At 40.6% G+C, this 20113-nt stretch overlaps 1 protein-coding gene and 1 long non-coding RNA gene across 17 annotated transcripts in view; one reads left to right on the top strand and one right to left on the bottom strand.

Moving 5' to 3' along the window:
- Positions 1-20113, top strand: part of NIN (ninein) — a 98439-nt gene that overhangs the window by 41694 nt on the left and 36632 nt on the right. For all 16 annotated transcript variants that reach the window (XR_005363243.1, XR_005363242.1, XM_038544678.1 and 13 more), the window contains 11 exons: positions 4346-4385; positions 5741-5931; positions 10165-10311; positions 10776-10943; positions 11629-11765; positions 12079-12219; positions 12471-12645; positions 15218-15328; positions 15719-15808; positions 17758-17896; positions 19685-19806. Coding sequence is in view for 14 of the 16 variants with exons in the window: in XM_038544678.1 (XP_038400606.1) it covers positions 4346-4385; positions 5741-5931; positions 10165-10311; positions 10776-10943; positions 11629-11765; positions 12079-12219; positions 12471-12645; positions 15218-15328; positions 15719-15808; positions 17758-17896; positions 19685-19806 (1461 nt within the window). In the remaining 2 variants the exon portion in view is untranslated. The remainder of the gene's footprint in view (positions 1-4345; positions 4386-5740; positions 5932-10164; positions 10312-10775; positions 10944-11628; positions 11766-12078; positions 12220-12470; positions 12646-15217; positions 15329-15718; positions 15809-17757; positions 17897-19684; positions 19807-20113) is intronic.
- On the bottom strand, positions 9951-15008 carry LOC119872858. Its single transcript, XR_005363245.1, has 2 exons — positions 14916-15008; positions 9951-10952 (listed from the first exon to the last, which is right to left on the bottom strand). It is a non-coding gene; the product is annotated as an uncharacterized LOC119872858 (long non-coding RNA).

Genomic DNA, 20113 nt, shown 5'->3' with positions numbered 1-20113 from the left:
ATCTAGGTTTCTTACACCGGGCCACGGGAGAAATGTGTGTGAAACTGTCACCCCTGGCCATTTTTTAACAGGTTCACCACGGCTTACTCAGAGTCCGTGTGAAATTGTGTAAGCTGCCCATGCTGCCTGGGCTTCAGAAGGCTGTGCTGTACGTGATGCCGCCGGGTTAAGCCGCCTCCAGGATGTCACAGTCTCAGACCCCAATTCGGGGCGCCAGTGTCCCTGATCTTTCCACCCTCTGCCAAGCCTGGGAGGCACTGGCGTCAGCAGCTCTCACCCTCCTGAAGGGCACCTGGCCTCCTGCGAAGACTCCTCTGTCGCAGGTCACAGTGCTGGAGGGTGCTGCCGATGTCACAGGGAGGTGTGTAGCAAAGGGAGAGTTCTTCCCTTTCTCCCCACCCCCATGTCACAGGAAATTCACTTGGTGAGAATTTTTTTTTAAGACTTATTTATTAGAGCACAAGCAGGGGGAGCAGCAGGAAGAGGATGAGGGAGAAGTAGGTCCTTCTTCTGGGGTCCTTCCCCACTGAGTGGGGAGCCCAACTTGGGGGCTCGATCTCAGGACCCCAAGATCATGACCTGAGCAGAAGGCAGATGCTTAACTAACTGAGCCACCCAGGTGCCCCCATTTGGTGACAATATGAGGGCAAGGTGGGTAAAACAATAATCGAGGTTGTACTTGTTTATATTGCATAAATATATAGAATAGCAAAGGAAATATAATTGTTTCCCACATTCCCTCAACCAAATGCCTCGATTTTGATTATGTCTATTTCCTTCCAGTCTTTGTCTAATTGTATAAATATCTTTGCCAGCGGCAGTCATGGTGTAGATGGCATTTTTGATATGGTCTTTCATTTAACATTTTATGAGATATTTTTCCATCTCTTACGTGGTTTTATAATTATACTTTTAACGATTATGTTATGATGTATAGTTGTACTTTGTGCTCCATTTTTGAATAAATTGTTTTCAGCACTTTTACAAAAAGTGCTAAATGTACATATCTATGCATATGCATTTTTCCTTTGATTTTACTGTCATTGGAAATCATATGAATTATTGGGTCAAAGAACATGAACATTTTTATGGCTTTCAGAGACAAAGCAATTTTCTTTACTAAAAGGGTAATGTCCATTCACATCGCTACCAGTAACATATAAACAGACCTATTTTAAATCATAACCTTGACGGTAATAGGACTCCTATTTTACATACTGCTAATCTAAGGGGAACAAAGTGATTCCTTGGTTTTAATTTATACTTTGCTTTTGAAATGAGTCTTTCCCCATATTGTTATTGTGTTGCCTTTTATGTGAATTGTCTGTCTGTATTCTGCTGGACTTGTCACTGTTCTTACAAATTTGTATGAATAACTGATACTTTCCCAGGGCCACCCAAATGAACGCCCTAAAGTTTAAACATGGTAATAAAAATGAAATCTGCAAAAATAAGAAATGAAGGGTGCATAAATACATGCCCAGTAAAAATAAGATCTTATAGTGCTTATTATGTGCCACATGATTCTAAGCATTTTACCCAGCTTGGTAAAATACGTCTTACTTTATTCCCATTTTTTAGATGGAGAAACTAAGCAATTTAGCAATTCATAAATGTGTCTAGGCTAAATTCAGTAAGTAAGGGTGTCTGGCTCCCATGTCCCCACACTCTTATTAGTTGGTGTTGGGGGGTGGAATCAGGGATGGAGGGCAATGGGGCAGTACTTCCTGAGAAGTGAATCAGATATAAGCATCTAGTCCTGTAGACTCAGGAGATAGTTGAAACAGTAGGTTGGAGCCTCTTGTACCTCTGAAGTAATTGCTCACTATTTTAAAATGAATTGAGAAGTGAGCAAATGTAAGAAATAAACCTTTCTGTCAGTATACATACCTCATTATGTTAGGAATTGTTACCAAGGGTTTTTTGAAGGTATGTGTTTATGTTTTTCCATCTGTGTCTCCTAGTGGGGGCTCCCTTTGTTGTTTGGGTCCACTGATGATATATATTCTCCTGTTATTTTTTCCTGTCTGCTTGTACTGTTAAAACTCATCCCCTGCTCATGATTTAGTAGGTTTTATTTTGAACAATGGTTCTTAGATCATAGAAACCCATTTAATTTGTTTTAGGTGGACTAAGGGATTCCATTTTAGGGTGCTTCCAACTTACATGCTGAATAATGAATTTTTGCAATTTGGGGTGCCAAAGTAGTATAATAATTTAAATCTTTGCTTTGTGGGTGAGGAAGTAAATATGCCAGGACAGACAGGCAGGATGCTTTTATTAGTGGAGCTTTATTGATTGAATCATTTCCTATGAAAACAGTTGAATTGTGCCCAGAAACAATAATGTAAGATGTATGGAGGACTTTTTACCCCACTGCTCCTTCCCCACCCCCACTATGCCCCATATATCCACCAGGTTTGAAATACATCTTATGAGGAAATGTGTACTGCTAACATTGTAATCACAAACAAGCAAACATCACACTGTCCCTAATTCTGTTTCCATAACTACCATGTGTATTAGTGACTTGTAGTTGTTACCTGAAGGAGTTGTAGTGAACTTCTGCATTTTGAGTCATGGCCTTGTAATGTTGTCTTCACGGCAAGAATGATCCATTTCAGCATTGTCACTTTGGAGTTGGAGTATAGTGTAGCGGAACTGGGGAAATTCTCTGGTGGCAGCTTCAGTATCTTTCTAAGTAAAATATAGAACTGTGAAATCCTGGTAGACAGTTGTCCTTTAGTTAATTGGAGAGGACCAGCATAAGTGCATATGGGGAGGAAGAAAGTAGGTGACCTCAACTCATCTCAGCTTGAATGAGATACTGAAAGTCAACATTCAAGCTGAGGATTTTGGGTGACACACTGCCATGAGGGATCCAAGCTCTTGGACACTGAAGTTAATCAGGCTAATTATCCTGTTGAGTTTATTTAGAAGCTCAAGAAATCAGACCATCCTGAATAGTTCAACCATCCCAGAGAAAAGGCTAGGTATTTGTTATCAAAGGCAGCTTCATTCCATCAAGTTAAATCTCTGAGACAGCAGCCAGGTTTTGAGAGGGAGATACACCTTTTCTCAACAGGGTTTCCTACGATGGTTGTAGAACCTTCTGACAGGAGTGATTAGGCAGCTCGCTGGCCAGCCAGAGGCCATTGTGGAGCTATGTGTTGCCGTTGACTGGGAATAGATCTGTGCTATGGTTGGCCAGTGAAGCAAGGGCTGGAGTTTGGTGCCAATTTGTGTCCTTGGCTGGGTGCTTTTGTGTAGTACACGGACCACAAATATATGCTATGACTTGAAAAAGGCCCAGTAGTAACAGCATAATAGGGGCAAGATGGTCCCATTCAGGTAACTTTCACAGCGTTTTTTTTTTTTTTTTTTTTTTAAAGATTATTTATTTATTTATTCATGAGAGACACAGAGAAAGAGGCAGAGACACAGGCAGAGGGAGAGGCAGGCTCTGTGCAGGGAGCCTGATGTGGGACTCGATCCCGGGTCTCCAGGATCACACCCTAGGCTGAAGGCAGGTGCTAAACCGCTGAGCCACCTGGGCTGCCCACTTTCACAGCTTCTAATGCAATTTACTGGTATCATATTTTGTTTGACTTGAGCTCTCCAGCCTACGTGTTTCGAGTTGCATCTCTGTCTCTTCCTCACTGTGTCACAAACACACTAAGCTCATTCTTGCCTCCGTACTTCAGCAAATAGTAGCTGCTCCCTCCTTTTCACGTGGCTGTCTTCAGCTCACCCTTCAGGTCTCAGTTTAGATGTTGCTTCTTTCAGGAAGTCTGCCCTGATCTCCTGAATCTGGAGGATCCCATTGAGGTACCGTCATAACATTTTGAACTTCCCTGTCGTAACACTTAATGCTGTACAATATTGCACTTTCCACTTTCTTGTCTGCATGTCTTCATTAGCATATAGGCTTCTCAAGGCAAGAAATGTGTTTGTTCTGTTCATAGTTGTATTCTGAAGATGTATCATACCTGGCACCCAGTACACATTGAAGAACAAATTTATAAATGCATGGTATGAATTTTTGTTGGTCAATGGATTCTGAATATTTGCTTTGGCTTGGTTTTATTGGTTGTAATAAGTTTTACTGCTGAGTATGTGAATTTGCAAACATGAAAGGCAAATCACTAGTGAAATAGCACAGATGGTTACGTGGCATTTCTTAGGAGTCTCTTCTCAATTGGCTCGGTTGACTCAGGAGAGCCCACCTGGAGGGTTCTGAACCATGTGACTCATTCAGGTGATGCTTGCAGAGCCAGAGAGTGCTCTGATCTTGGAAAAACTGAATACGTACTAAAGCACACTAATCTTCTCTTGCCTTCTCTAGCACTGGAAGACACAACGCAGTGAGGAGTATGAAGCAGAAGGTAGGAACTGAATGTGTGTTGAGGTCTGCCATTCACGGGGCACTCCCCATACCCCCCTTTGTGCATCTCTGAGCCTTCTCCCCAATAGCCTCACATGCTGGAGGCCAACTAAAAAGTCACCTTAAGACATCAGCCACCCAAAAATTCATTCCCAGTGGAAAGTTCATAGGTTTAGAATCCTAACATAGAACCTCATTCAAGGTATGGCATCTAAATGTAGAATTTTACTTATGGACTAATTATTCTCTTATACAAACTTTCAAATTAATCTATGAGCAGTCCTAAACTAGAGACCTATTAAAGTGCACCCACTGACAAGTTTCAGATGTATTTAAGAAGCCCTGAAACATGTTGAATTTCTGGGGCCAGCAGATGGCACTGTGGTTCAGGGGATGGACTCTCCCCTCACTTCACAGCCCACTTTACTGGGCATAACTCTACTTAGGTGTAATTACTGTGCATCCTCCAGGTCTCTAACCTGGAAAAACACAGCAGTGATAAGCTTGGTTTCTTCAATAAATAGTAAAGGTAGCACTAAATGCTCTTCTCAACCTCCTAAGGTTCTTCCAAGGCACCCAAAATTGTACTAGTAATTATCTCATGATTAAGTAATGACTTTATAAATCTCCGATATGTAAGTGGAAAATCTAATTAGAAGTGAGAACTTTTAATAGAGGATAAATTTTGATTTTTAAACTAAAAGTTTGATCCTTAAGTGTTCAAATGAAACCTACGCTTAATGTATAGATAATTGGTAACTTGCATTTTATTTTTATTTTATTTTATTTTTTGGTAACTTGCATTTTACAACCATTTATTCTTTCAAATTGGTGTATCTGTAGGTCAGAATATTTAAAGCTGTAAAGATTTCGTAGGCTGATCCTACGACTTTTATGACTGTTTTATGATATTTATCATGAAATCATTTCCTTCTCAGTAAAAGCAGTTCTAGTGCTTAGACTAGAAAGAGTGGCGGTAATGAAGTCTGATAGCTAAAGTTGAGGCAGGGCAAATAAATCTCTTTGGATTAGTTCTCAACTAGCCTTCTGTTCCAGTCACACCAAAGCCTTAAGCCTGTGCATGTTTTCAGTTGGAGTAAAACAAACCTAGAACCTTGGTATGCCTGCACAGATGTCTCTTACATGGTATAGAAAAAAGTGCTGGTTTGCTCTAGTTGCAGCTTGAGAACCAAGGGTTCCATTTCATTTGAACTTGCAGATTTAAACCAAAATGGAATCAGCATTTATAGTCTCTTTCTTTTAATATTTACTTTTAAAAAGCACAATTTCTTTGAGGATAGGCTCCCCCTCTTTGCAATTCCTTTGGGGACAGCACAATATATGTTTTGATTTCAGGCCAGTTAAGATTTTGGAACCCAGATGACTTGAATGCCTCACAGAGTGGGTCGTCCGCTCCCCAAGACTGGATAGAAGAGAAACTGCAGGAGGTTTGTGAAGATTTGGGAATCACCCGTGATGGTCACCTGAACCGAAAGAAGCTGGTCTCCATCTGTGAACAGTATGGGCTGCAGAATATTGATGGAGAGGTAAGCCTTGCATCATATTTTTCTTCAGAAATAATAGTCATGATGAAATCTAGACTGGCCATAGGCTAGGAACAGCCCTATTTTGACTTCCTGTAACATGTTACAGAGAGTCTAGTCTCTTTCTCTTCTCTACGAAGCAAGCCACTGACAATCCTTTCTTTGAGTAGCTCATGTTGTGTTCTGGAAAAAAGAACGCTGATAATAGCTGACACCTTCTGAGCCCACACTACATGCCCCTTGCTGTGCTAAGCATGTTACCCCACATTATTAGATACTACTTTGGTGCAGCCACGATGTCAGATGTATTTGTAGAAGTGGCTTTCACAGAGCAAAGTGTGGGAAAGGCCTGGAAGATGGATTACACAAGGAGTTCAGAAGATTTGAGCTGGGAGAGTATTTCAGGGGCTAGGCTTATGAGTTTAGGTTTTGGGAGAGAAAATCTCAATATCAAGTGTGATATTCTTTAGCAGATTGAGTAGTATATAGGAAAAACAGCTACTGGGAATGGTTTGAGCTTCTTTTGTGGGGTATATTGGTGTCAGGACAGCCTTTGACTTGGAGACTGGCCAGGAGCCATTACAATGTTCTGGTCATGAGGAAATGGAAAAGGGTAGGTTGGTGGTTTTGAAGATATACAGAAGAATCTTGAAGGAGGCTCTTAAAGACCCCAGCTTGATAAAATTCTGAGCTTTGCGTTTTCTGAAAAATTAAGAGGCAAACTGGCAGGACTGAGTCCATGAACAGTCATGAAACATAAGAATATAAATAATTCTAAGATATGTCTTTCAAAGAGCTGAAAATAAGGAGGGACTCAGAGGTTAGGGCTACAGTTGTAGTTTGGGGAATCTTTGATCATAATGATATTTGAAACCATACTGTCTGCTTGGTGGTATTATTTTCCTAAACCAGAAAGACATTTATTATCAAAAGCTGCCAAGTAGCCTAATTTGCAGAAAAGCTTTTTCCCCTCCCTAGAATATGTGACTGTTCTGTACCCTTTGACTGCCTTTTTTTTGGGGGGGGGGGGGGAACTACCTTTTTAATGGCTCAGTGGTCATTTATTTTTCAGTGTTGGTTGTTGAGTCATAAAATTACATTCATCCTCTTAAATTATAAACTAGTGCAGTATACAGAACCTTGGGTTGTTTTGCCAAGAAATATTGCATACACTTGGATTATTTATCTAAGAACAATTCTTGGAATAAACTGTAACCATTTGTGGGGAGCTGCATTTTCTTCAGTGGTGGAGTTTCCAAAGCCCTGGAAAAGAAGTAGCACATTGAGTTATTTTCCTCGGATCTGAGGATGAGTAAAAGATTGCTCATTGAAAATAGCTTTTACTTCATGTTTCTCCTGCCCCCACCCCTCAAAAAGCATGAAATACTGTAGTACTTTATACTACTGACTCTAGACCACAGAGGAGCTGAAAGTTCAGGATAATCTCATCAAGAGTTTGGGATCATAGGGTTTTATGACTGAAAGCAATTTTAGATTTAGTCCCCTCCCCATTTCATAGATAAAATGATGTCCCTGCTGCTTGATGCCATTACCATGAAGGGGAACTGACTCACTGTCTCACGTACCCTGCTTTGCAGAAGCAAGGACAACTGTAGGGCAGGGATGGCAAGCTGTCACTCTAGATACCAAATATGGCTCAAAGTTTTGGGTTTGTTTTTTTTTTTTTCCCCCCCTCTGGCCTGCCCGAATGTTTAAAAATTAAACTTTTGCTACACTTTTTTCTTTTTTTTTAAATCAGGAAATTTAGTTCTAAGAACCAGAGTATTTGACTCCGTTGTGCTAGCAGGGAGAGGTGGCTGGCTAGCTCCTTTGAATGGAGTATGCACTCACGCATTCAGTCCCCTGCTTTAAGTGGTGACACTTTGTGACATCTCAAGACCATCCTGCCTTATTGGTCTGTGTTGCCCTCCTGGTCTCTCTGGGTATTTGGGTTTACTATCCCTAGCCTAGTGCATCATTTCCCAATGGGAAATCAACCATCCAAGACCCGGCTGGTATGTCATGAGGAGTAAGAATGTCCTCAGGGTTCTAGATTTGGCTCCTACACAGGGTGCAAAGGATGCCCCCATTACACATATGACTTGCATTCTGTTCAGCCCAACCCTGCCTTCATCTGAATCCACAGCCATCTGTTCACCACCTCCCCACTCCCCTGCGTACAGTAACTGGCAGGGACTCATTTGCTCCATGACTTTGAGTGGATGAGGTGATGGGTTTTTAGGCAGTATGGAATCTGTGTGTTGATTTGGCCAAGATCACAGGACCAAGCAGTGTAGAGCTAAGGTTAGAGCCGAAATAATGCCTGTTAACTTGTCAGTGCACCTGGATTTTACTGTGACTTCTGATTTGATGGTCCTGAGAGCCTCCTCCTCCAAGAAAGTAAAGTGTTCTTTTGATTGGTAAGAATGAGACAAATGCTAAGAGAAATGCTAAGGGATTTTAATAGCCTCAGAATTTCACCCCAAATACCTTTCCATTGGTTTTCCATATAATTCTCTCTTAGGAACTGTTCTTCTAAAGATTTCCACTCCTTAGAATGGTTTCTTGTTCCAGAGTCCTCCCTAGAGGAAGTGGTATTTAAAATAGAATAGAGATGGATGTTTTCTATTGGGTGTGAATTGGAAAGAAGCATTTGAGATCAATGCCTCAGGCACTTACATGAAGAATAAAATCAGTAGTTATGAGATGACAAATCCTAGTAATAGTCCAGACTTATGAAATGGATATTCAGAATTTGAAGATGTGTCACAGAGAAGCCTTTGTTCGAATGGACCCCACTGCAGACTGATGCCTCAAGAGTAATTTTGCTGCTTATCCTTTTTCCCTACCATTCAACAACAGGGGCATCACCTGAGAGTTTGTCAGAGATGCAGACTCTCAGTCCCCTGCCCCAGATTTAACTATATCAGGGTCTGCGTTTTAACGAGATCCTCAGGTGATCTGCTTTGTACGACAGAGGAGTTGCTGTAGAGAAAAACTTTAGCCCTTGAAGTAAAGAGGAATCCAGCTACCAGGAAAAAGGAGGTCATTGCCTTTCCTCCCTGTTTTGTGGTATCAATGACTCATGCTGCTTTATTCATCCCTTTATATTCCACTGTTGATCTAGGGGACAAATCACCTCCTAGGCAAGCCCCTAGAAGGCACTGTAGTCCAGTCTCTCCTTCTCTACACGATGACTCCTTGCTTACTGTTAGAGGATACAAAATAACCAGACAAAATTCTCTTACATCTCTTGGATCCTTCTATTGGGCACACACAAAATCCGTCTTCTCTGATCTTCATTTCTCTTGTGTTAAAGCATTAAAATAAAAACCCAAAACGTGCAGTGTTGTTCCAAGTAGCACTCTAAATCCCAAGTCTTGGGTTTCAGACCCAAACTCATAGATCATTGCAATCTGTCCCAGGCCAAATTCTGCTGTGCTAACATACCAATTGCAAAAATTCAGTATAAGCAAAATATCATGTAGTAACACTGCAATATAATGACTTAATGACTGTCTAAATTCTTTCTTTCTTTGTTTCTTTCTTTGTTTCTTTCTTTTTCTTTCTTTTCTTTCTCCTTTTCTTTCTTTCTCCTTTTCTTTTCTTTTCCCTTTTCATTCTTTTACCTTCTCTTCTCTTCTCTTCTCTTCTCTTCTCTTCTCTTCTCTTCTCTTCTCTTCTCTTCTCTGTTTTAAGAAAGGTTGGGGAGGGGCAGAGGGAGAGAGAAACTTAAGCAGGCTCCATGCCCAGGGTGGAGCCAGCCTCAAGGCTCCATCCATCTCATGACCCTGAGATCATGACCTGAGCTGAAATCAAGAGTCAGATGCTTAACCGACTCTGCCACCCAGGTGCCCCCAGTTCAAACTTACTTCTATTATGACAACACTGGAAAGCTGTACCTTTATATTTTTAAAGTAATTTTTTAATCCATAGAATAATGTATAGCTACATTAAAGATTACCCATTTTAAGAGTACGAATAGGAGAAGGAACATTCAATCATTCAAATGCTAAATTGCATGATTATGAAAATGGACATTTATTTGGTTTGTGGAGGAAGGAGAGATTACCAGAAAAGTAAATAAATGTCTATAAAATGAGAATTAAGGTACATGTTCTATCATCTGCAGCCCTAGAGTCAACAGTGAGACCGATTTCTATTGGCCACAGATGTACTTTGGGCCTTATGTTATTTCGAGGAAAATATTGAAAGTAAGTGGTTATTCTTTTCTAGATACTTGAGGAAGTCTTCCATAATCTTGATCCTGATGGTACAATGAGTGTGGAAGACTTTTTCTATGGCTTGTTCAAAAATGGAAAATCCCTCACACCATCTGCATCTACGCCATACAGACAGTTGAAAAGGCACCTCTCCATGCAGGTAAGAAATAAATAGGAAGTGATTTCTTTGTGAGTAGAAGTTAAAACCCATTTGAGTAGTTTCTAATGAATCAGTCTGCTGTCTGGAGAAGAATAAGGAGAAAAAGAGAAGCAAAAGAAAAAGAACGACTAAACCATTGGGAAGGAAAAGTTGGGTTTGAAAAGTGACCATAAATGACAGAGTGGGAAGCCACTAATTATGCCCCTTAATGGTAGCTGTGGGTCAGAAGAAACCTGGTTTTAAGTGGAGACATGTCTGTGTCAAGGAACTCCCCACCAGATCAACTGTTTTTGATAAGTTTTGCATTCTCAACTCACTTTGGAAAGAAAGATCAAAGGGGCTGCATGACTTGTTTTTCTGGTAGTGTTAGGGAGACATGCCTTCTGCTCATCGTGGTCAGGACTATCCAGTTTGGGTCAATGTCTGGTTGAAATGTCAGACCCAGCTCAAGTCTCCTCTTCTAGTCCTTCGATGAAAGTGGACGACGAACCACAACCCCATCTGTGATGACAAGTACCATTGGCTTTCGGGTCTTCTCCTGCCTGGACGATGGGATGGGCTATGCATCGGTGGAGAAAATCCTCGACTCCTGGCAAGAAGAGGGCATTGAGAACAGCCAGGAGGTCCTGAAGGTATTGCAGCTAAAATGGGAGAAAAATGACAAATTAGGGGAGGATTGAAAAATTCTAATGCTTTCTTCCTTTTTTTTTTTTTTAAGATTTTATTTATTTATTCATGAGAGACACAGAGAAAGAGGCAGAAGCATAGGCAGAGAGAGAAGCAAGCTCCCTGTGGGGAGCCTGATGTGGGACTTGATCCTGGGACCCCAGGATCATGCCCTGAGTCAAAGGCAGACACTCAACCACTGAGCCACCAAGGCGTCCATATTCTAATGCCTTTGAAACTGACTTGAATTGATTTCTCCTTAATGATTCTTATTTTCACAAGATCTCAGAGATCAGAGGTAACTTTTCTTATCCCCTTTAGCCAGGAGTCTGTTGCTAACTACTTTCCATGTTTTTAACTCCTAAACTATTGACAAGTGCCATGCTTTTAATTGATCTCTGGCTAGTAAAGATTAGTGAACGATTGTATTTATTTACAGTGCCAGGTGGTATTTTTTTAAACAGGCAAATAAGTATGTTACTGTTTCCTTAGAACTTAGAAAATTGAAGATTGTCCCTATGCAATCACTAAGGAAATGTAATCCTCCAACTTCTTGACTATACATTCACTTCTCTGAGTTTGTTTCCCCTTGACTGCTTCCATTTTAGAGGACAGAACATGTGATCGTCTTCAACTTGTTCTCACTTCTAGGCCTTGGATTTCAGTCTCGATGGAAATGTGAACCTGACAGAATTGACACTGGCTCTTGAAAATGAACTTTTGGGCACCAAAAGTGGTATTCACCAGGCAGCGCTGGCCAGCTTTAAGGCTGAGATCCGCCATTTACTGTGAGTTGAGCGGATGATTCCCCTGCCCCATTCCCTTCCCTGCTGGTGCAGCAAATCCCTCAGATGCTTGTGGCACACATTCTGTATGCACATGTGGCTAATCTCCTATCCTTTCACTACCATGAAGACAAGGTAACACTCAGATTTGCATTAGGTTTGTGAAGGGAGCCGTGGAAACATCTTTTTTGTTTTGGAAGGGCTTGGGTTGTCTTGGCTTTGTTTTTGTGTCGGAGCAAGCCAGGCAAGAGCTTTTTTGGGTCTACTCGTTGCTTAGAGACAGTTTCCCTTTGACTCGGTCTCTTGCCCATTCTAGGGAGCGAGTTGATCAAGTCGTCAGAGAAAAAGAGAAGCTACGGTCAGATCTGGACAAGGCTGAGAAGCTCAAGTCTCTAATGGCTTCGGAGGTGGATGATCACCATGCAGCCATAGAGCGGCGGAATGAGTACAACCTCAGGTGCGACTGGATAGGGCCAGGTCCCTCTTTTCCCTCCACCCTGGCCCAGGGCATTGGAGCTCAGCCTGCTGCCTGCATGGCCACACCCAGCTGGAGGGATGGAGGTGTGGTCAAGCCTCAAGGAAAGCAGGACACATTCGATACTTCGAGGAGCTTCCTGTCTCTTCGACTCTGTGTTTCCATTTTTTGGTGGATCCGCACCGGACCTCTGAGGGGTTTAACAGCAGCTCATTGGTCTTTCCCTCTCACAGGAAACTGGACGAAGAGTACAAGGAACGGATAGCAGCCCTAAAGAATGAACTCCGAAAGGAGAGAGAACAGATCTTGCAGCAGGTGGGCAAGCAGCGTTTGGAACTTGAGCAGGAAATTGAAAAGGCAAAAACAGAAGAGAACTACATCCGGGACCGCCTTGCCCTCTCTTTAAAGGTAATCACCCTATTAGTGCTCAGGCCTGTGTCCGTGTTAAATACGGCAGGGAAGGCCACGGGTCTGCACAGGGCTCAGTCCCAGGATTCCTGTTAAGTTTGCCCTGCTGGGTCGTGACCCACACATGGTAGAGTCCCTGCTGGGATCCAGATTTCAGGAGTATCCAGGCTTCCGGTTTGCCAGACACTATTGATTAGCATATCTTGCTCTTTTTCCCCCACCCCCCCCACCCCTGAGTTACACTAAGTCCTTAGGGCCGTTGGGCACCTGGTCAATGCCCTCCTCCTTCCCTGTCTCCACCACCTCAGCCCCCATCCCCAGTTCAGAGCAGATGGCATTGTCTCCTGCCACACAGAGCTCATCAGCTTTGTTTCTTTGCTTCCCAATATGTCTTTTGCCTTATTATACATCCTCCTGTCCTTTCCTGTGTCTCAAGAGAGGAAGTGATCTTTCTCTTTATTGGACTCTGATATGATACAGTGTAGTCTAGAGATAGAGGGGGGTGAGGTGGGGACTCAGACTGCCTAGGTCCATTCTGGATACCACTGCTTACTGGAAAACCTTGATCACGTTATCCCAGCCTGTTTCCTGACACACGGGATGGGCACCATTGTAATACCTACCTCAGAGTATATTTAATATAAGGATTAAATGAGATGCTGCATATGCTGTGTTTGGAAGGTAATAAATAGACATAGACTATTAACTATTGTTCCAGAAACTCCGTACATCAAACACTGAGCCATTTCTCCCACCCTAACCATCAGATTGCGTCCTTTTCTGAATTTTCTCTTTAATCTACACAATTACCATGTGCTGTCCCAGAAGCTAAAATCTTGGTCACTCTCACTCATCAGTCTCTAAGACCTGCTGATGCTCTGAGAGGTCTCTCCGATTTATCCACTTCCTTTCCATGTCTGCAGCCTCTGAACAGGATTCATCAGGATTTCTCAGCTGACCTATGTGCATCTTTTCTTCTATCCATCCAACCTCTCTATGGCCACCAGAGTTAGCTGACTGAAGAACATGCTGTGACCCTTCGTAAAAGTGCAGCTTGGTAGCACCAACGGCCCCTGGAAGGGAGTCTGGCCTCAGACACTTCCAACCTCCCATCCTGCCCCCGAACCATGCCCCTAATCCTGCTGCACCTGCCCTTGGCGCTCTCACTTCCTCTGTGGGTTTTTATGATGCTCCTCCCCTGCTTTCTCCAACACCACATACCACATGGCTTTTTCACTCCCTTTATGCTTACTTTTTTCTTGCCAGAAGATAGCACATCACAGATAATTAATTGGATCTACGTCTGCCTCCCTCCCCAAGGTCCAGATTGTATTTTCCCTGTGGTCAGTAGCAGAATCTAATTTGTGACTTTGCAGAGCCACAACAGGGGCCTGATACACAGAGATTGCTCCTAACTGTTTGGACATCTAAATTTAGACATGCTTTGAAAGATTAGAGTTTTAGAACTGGCATTTTGGGAGAAGTTTTTTTTTTTTTTTTTTTTTTTTTTAAGAAGAAAACTCTTCAAGCACATTCTTTTTTTATTCCATATTGCTATGTGAGGGTGTGAACTAGAATGTATTAAAAATATACTGGCTTTATATTCTTTTGGCAAAATATACTTTGAAAAGAATGTTCTTCCAATCAGCCTTTAACACTGGAATAGAACATATGTCAAAATGCACGTCTGTGTGGTTTTATTTATTTTTTTAAGCAAATGTGGGTAAAAAAATCTCTTGTTAAAAAAATACTTGTTAGTATTATATATATATATATATATATATATATATATATATATATATATAAAATCTTTTGTGGACCTTTTGTGATGTGTTATTTTATTATAATAGTTTAAACATACAAGTTATGAAAAACCTTGATATGCAGCTTTTACATCCTTAAGCCAAAATAAAATTGTAAATATAAGTGAAATGGATTTTCATTATTCTACTTTTTATACTTTTCTTAGTTCTCTTTTGCTATCCGATGAACAGGATACCTTTATCCTGCAACCAATTTTGACAATGTTTTTCATGTCATTAAATATTATATTGCAATGCTACCCGATAGAAATATGATGCAAGCTATATACGGAACTTCAAATTTCCAAATGGCCACATAAAATGAAACAGGTGATATTCTGAATCATTTTATTTAATCCAGTATCTCTAAAACATTATTTTGACACATAATCAATATACAAAAATTATTATTGAGCCATTTTACATTTTTGCATTATCTTCTCAAAATCTGGTATTTTACATACTTACTGTATATCTCAGTTTGTACTATATACATATTTCAAGTGCTCACCATCCACATGTGACTTCTAGTGGCTACCATATTATACAGCATAGTTCTGTAGGATCAAAGAAAGAGGAGGCAGACTTTTGGGTTATAAGCTAAATATCAATTTTTTTTATATTTACTTTTGTCTTTTCTCATCTACTGAAACCTTCAAGATGAACAGATTTTCTCAGTCTAGAGCACTACTTTATGTATCACATAAAAAGGTGTAATAGTTTGCTTGTTTTTACTTCTGCACCCATTTAATTTCCCCAAATATCTTCAGGAAAACAGTCGTCTAGAAAATGAGCTTCTGGAAAATGCAGAGAAGCTGGCCGAATATGAAAATCTGACAAACAAACTTCAGCGAAATTTGGAAAATGTGTTAGCAGAAAAGGTAAATCTGTTTAAACTTGATCTCCTGATACACAGCCCAAAGTGTAGTTTACTCAAAAGAGTAGAAGCAATGCCACCAAGGAAATTTCTATTAGGGAAGTATTTAGATGTCTAAAGGGAGCCGTCAGTTTTGCAGGGATATAATTTTGGAGCTTGGATCCGAGGTAAACATTGCCTAGTGCTGAGAAGTGATCCCTGCCTTAGTTGAACACATCACTCTAGTATGTTCTTCCCATCATCCAGTTGGTAATGTTCTGTTTAAATGTCACATTCCTTTCATACTCAAGAGACCATACTCTGGGCAAACACCAGAAACTGGGGCCTTTGGTGGGTTAAAGGTCTAAGAGTGACAGTTGGGGAAAATGAAAGCTATGTCCTTTTCTTTTTCTAGTTTGGTGACCTTGATCCCAGCAGTGCTGAATTCTTTCTGCAAGAAGAGAGGCTGACACAGATGAGAAATGAGTATGAGCAGCAGTGTAGGGTAAGTGACTACAGAGAACCTAATAGTGGAGGAGGGCCTGGGTTTAAATCCCATTTCCTCATTTACTAGTGACCATAAGCAAGTCACTTAATCTGTGGGTGCCTCAATTCCTCATCTGTAAGATGGTAAACATAAGAGTACCCACTCGGTTGTTGTGAAGAGTCAATGAGTGAGTATATATAAAGTGCTTAGAACAGAGCCTGGAACATAATAAGCACTTAACCAAAATGTTAGCTGTTATTATTCAGTATCCCCCAAATATTAGGGAATCATGCAAACTACATTTAAGTCTGCTTTATCTCAGTCAGAAATTGCTAGTGCTTAGAGGAGAATATAGTTTTATTCCAAGTGGAGAAATACGTGGTCATGTTGATGAGTTTATTCCAAAATGAGCCTCTCTTAATCAAATACTTCAGACCTAATCTGATGTAATTTGCTCTTGTCTTGTGGCTTTTGGGTTTTTTTCCTGAACACATTCCTTATTTTATTTACTAAATGCAAATGAAGCAGAAACAACTCCAGTCTTCAGCCAGTAAGTCATTACCAATACCTATCAGCAAAGACAAAAATGTCTTTATAAATAATACGAATCTTTGACTTCTTTCTTTAAAGTAACTCTCCTAAGTTTAGGAATTTGAGATTTTTTTTAACAAGGGTAAGTATAACTGAGTTCTGACTACTTTAGATGGAAATTGTACTTGTGCAGAAGTAAGGAAAACCATCACTTCCTTGTGAGGTTGCTCATAGGCTGTCTTCCTAGGAAGTATATGTACACATCTGGAGAAAAGTGAAACAATGCCGCTTTTACAATTAAGTTTTGGCTCTTCGCTGAAATCGAGTAGAGGTGTTTTCCTTATAGATCTTTAAAGTTATGATTTCATTAGTAAAATCTGTCATCTCTATCTCCCCAAATTCCCCAAATCCATTCAGTTATTTTTGTAAAATATATTAATATACTATTCACCCATACAACTCACTCAAAGTGTGCACAGAATTGTACAATCCTTACCCCATAATCGATGTTAGGACATTTTCATCGCCCCATGAGGAAACTCCCACTCCACTTAGCTATAGTCTCTCCATAGGTAACTAACACTCTACTGTAGATATGCCTATTCTTTACATTTCATGTAAATGAAAACCTACAATATGTGGTCCTTTGTGGCTGGCCTCCTTTACTTACCATAATGTTTTCATGGTTCATCCATGTTGTAGCATGTATTAGCACTTCTTTTCTTTTGATGGCTGCATTATATTCCATTATATGGTTATATTACATTTTATTTATCCATTCATTAGTTGATGAACACTGGGGTTAGTCTATTTTGAATAATACTGCTATGAACATCTGTGTGCAAGTTTTTGCATGGATAGGTTTTCATTTCTCTTGAGTCTATATCTAGGAAGGGAATTGCTGGGTCATAAGATCATTGCGTGTTTAACCTTTGGAGGAACCGCCAAACTTTTCCCAAGGGGCTTGCACCATTTTACATTCCTACCAATATGATGGTTCCAATTTCTGCACATCCTTGCCAATAGTTCTTCTTGCTGTGTCTTTTGGAATCTAACCATCCCTAGGGGTTATGAAGTGGTACCTCACTGTGTTTTTTATTTGCATTTCCCTAATGACTAAGGATTTTAAATATCCAATGCTTATCAGCATATCTCTTGGAGAAAGATCTATTCAAATCCTTTGTCTAATTTTTAAATGGATTGTCTTTTTATTATTGAGTGGTAATAGTTCCTTATATATTCCAGTTACAGGTCCCTTAGCAGACCACATAATCTGCAAAAGCTGTTCTCTCACTCTGTGGGTTGTCTTCTTACTTTCATAACATCCTTCAAAACAAAAGTTTTTAGTTGGGGAACGTCCAAGTTCGCTATTTTTTCTTTTGCTGCTTGTGCTTTTGCTGTCACATATAAGACTGGTGTTGGTTTTTACACTCCAGGTATTACAAGACCAAGTGGATGAACTCCAGTCGGAGCTGGAAGAATTTCGTACACAAGGCAAAGTGTTGAGACTTCCCTTGAAGAACTCTCTGTCAGAAGAACTTGATGTTAGCAGGGATTGCGTTGAGCCTGACCAGGGTAAGCCATTAGGACATCATCTTTTCAGAGGCTGTGCCTTTGGTTTTTGCTTTTTGGGCCATGTTTGAATGTAAAATTGCACAACTTTGGCAACCAACAAAACCAAAACAAAACATAAAAACCCCTGGCAATACTGTTTGCTTGAGCTGTTTCACTTGTGGTCTGTTTTTCATTTGTCTTTAAAGTCTTTATGAGAATATTTCTATCTGATTTTTAAATGCATCAACAAAGGAATGGAAAAATCAAACCACAAGGATATTTGCTTTGTTAAAAAAAACAACAACAACTGGCCACAAGTCTGAGAATCCAGGCCTTGGGAGTGTTAGAATTCAGACATTGAGCTATTGCTGAATCCTCCCTTTCTTAAGGAGTGCCTCACTGGTCTAATGATGGTTTTGGAGAACAGGCCAACCAGAAACCAGGATTTGGTTTTCTCATGCTGGCTGTGTTAAATATCAGCATTGCCTCTGTAAAACAACAAATAAGTTAAGTAAGTATTGATTAACTGTGCCTTGGAGGAAGATTCTGAGTGGCAAGGTTGAAAGGCAGAGTTGTTTGGAAGCCCCTAGTATTCTCTTTCCTCACTATTTTGAGTTTGAATTTCAGAAAGGGCTCATAATAAATTGTTCTGTCATAGTCTTCCCCACTGTTATAGAAGTATAGGTTCTTCCAAGTTTTGTTTAATCCTTTTCTTATCTATTCTAGAATAAATAAGAGATTGGGGAGGGGACAGGAAGAGGGCTTAAGACCTTTCCTGTGATTCTAAGTATGTGGTTGGCAGCCTTACTATACTGTGAGGATGGACCCCAGCTGATCATATGATGCAATTCAGAAGGTTTTCTGTGTTCCATAGTGTTGGGAGTTCTCCTCCTAGATATGTGAAGCTGTGCCATCTTGGGGTGGTTTATACCCCAAGTATCACTTCTCAGTTGGGGATATGCCAACTGAAAAGAAAGAATATATGAAAAGAAACTCCAAGGCAAGACTGTCAGTCCCAGATGCAAGCTATACCCTTTCTCCTGACTGCCTATGGACCCCCACCTGAAAAACCTTTTTGAATCCCTTGCCTTGAGAGATTTCCACATAGTATTAGACATAATCATCTGTCTGTGTACTAGCTCAGCGTCCAGTTTTTGCTTTAGTGTTCTTCTCAGTCACCATCACGGCATTTGTGGAAGTGAACTCATATGTGTGAGTTGAGAATTTTTCTCCCAAACTGCCTATATCCAAGTTCCTATCCAGCGCCCTATTTTTAAAATTTCAGCTGATAATTTAACACGGGGTTCCACTTGCACTATAGGAAATCAATATTATAATACTCAATCTTCTGTAATTGAGTGGTGGGTTTGATAGCTTGACCCATGAAGCAAATGCCTCCAGGCATCTTCTGCCACAGTGCCCCTCTGCTAATTTGTCACCTAGTGTTTGTTGGATGGATAGAAGGCTGGTTGGTTTAAACAAATTAACTCACTCCATAGAATTTTCAATTAGTAGGTCACCTTTGAATAATTTCCACCCCTACCTCCATCTACTCTTAAAAAAGATGGATTCTATTAAAATTCGGTACAAAGTCTGCACATGAAGGAATCTTACTGTACTGCCTGTTCACCTTCATTTTTATGCTTGAAAACAGAAAACCTCTTGGCTTCTATGGTTTCCTAATAGATCTTATTAGTGGTAATTTAGGCCAAAAATTATTTCTTGGTTTTACTGGATGCCCCTCCTCAGATGCCAGTTGTGTTATTGAAAGCACCTACTTCAGGGTCAACAGATCCCATGTGTTTTCAGGGCTCGCTTCTGAAGAATGCAATCCATTGAATATGAGCATCGAGGCGGAGCTGGTCATTGAACAGATGAAAGAACAACATCACAGGGACTTATGTCACTTAAGACAGGAGCTTGAAGATAAAGTAAGTCCTTCTTACCGTGTCCTCTCATTTCTTTGAGGTCTGACAAGCTTTTGCATGTAGGACATTCTTAATTCTTTTCACTTTCTATACATTTCCTCTTGGGTCTGCTGGCTACCCAAAACCCCCTTCCTCAGGATGGTTTCATAGGCTGGGTATATGAGGCCTTGTCCTCCTCGGAGAGAGTTTCTCCAAAATGTATTATCTTCAGCTCTAGCAAGCGTGGAACTTGAAGGTCAATAGGTTATTTCCAACTGGTTCGAAAACATCTTAATAAAACCAAAAGAGCCCTTTGATATAGTTAGCATTA

This window comes from Canis lupus, chromosome 8 (genome assembly GCF_011100685.1).
Source record: "Canis lupus familiaris isolate Mischka breed German Shepherd chromosome 8, alternate assembly UU_Cfam_GSD_1.0, whole genome shotgun sequence".
NCBI lineage: Eukaryota > Metazoa > Chordata > Mammalia > Carnivora > Canidae > Canis > Canis lupus.
This window is presented reverse-complemented; position numbering and strand designations above follow the sequence as displayed.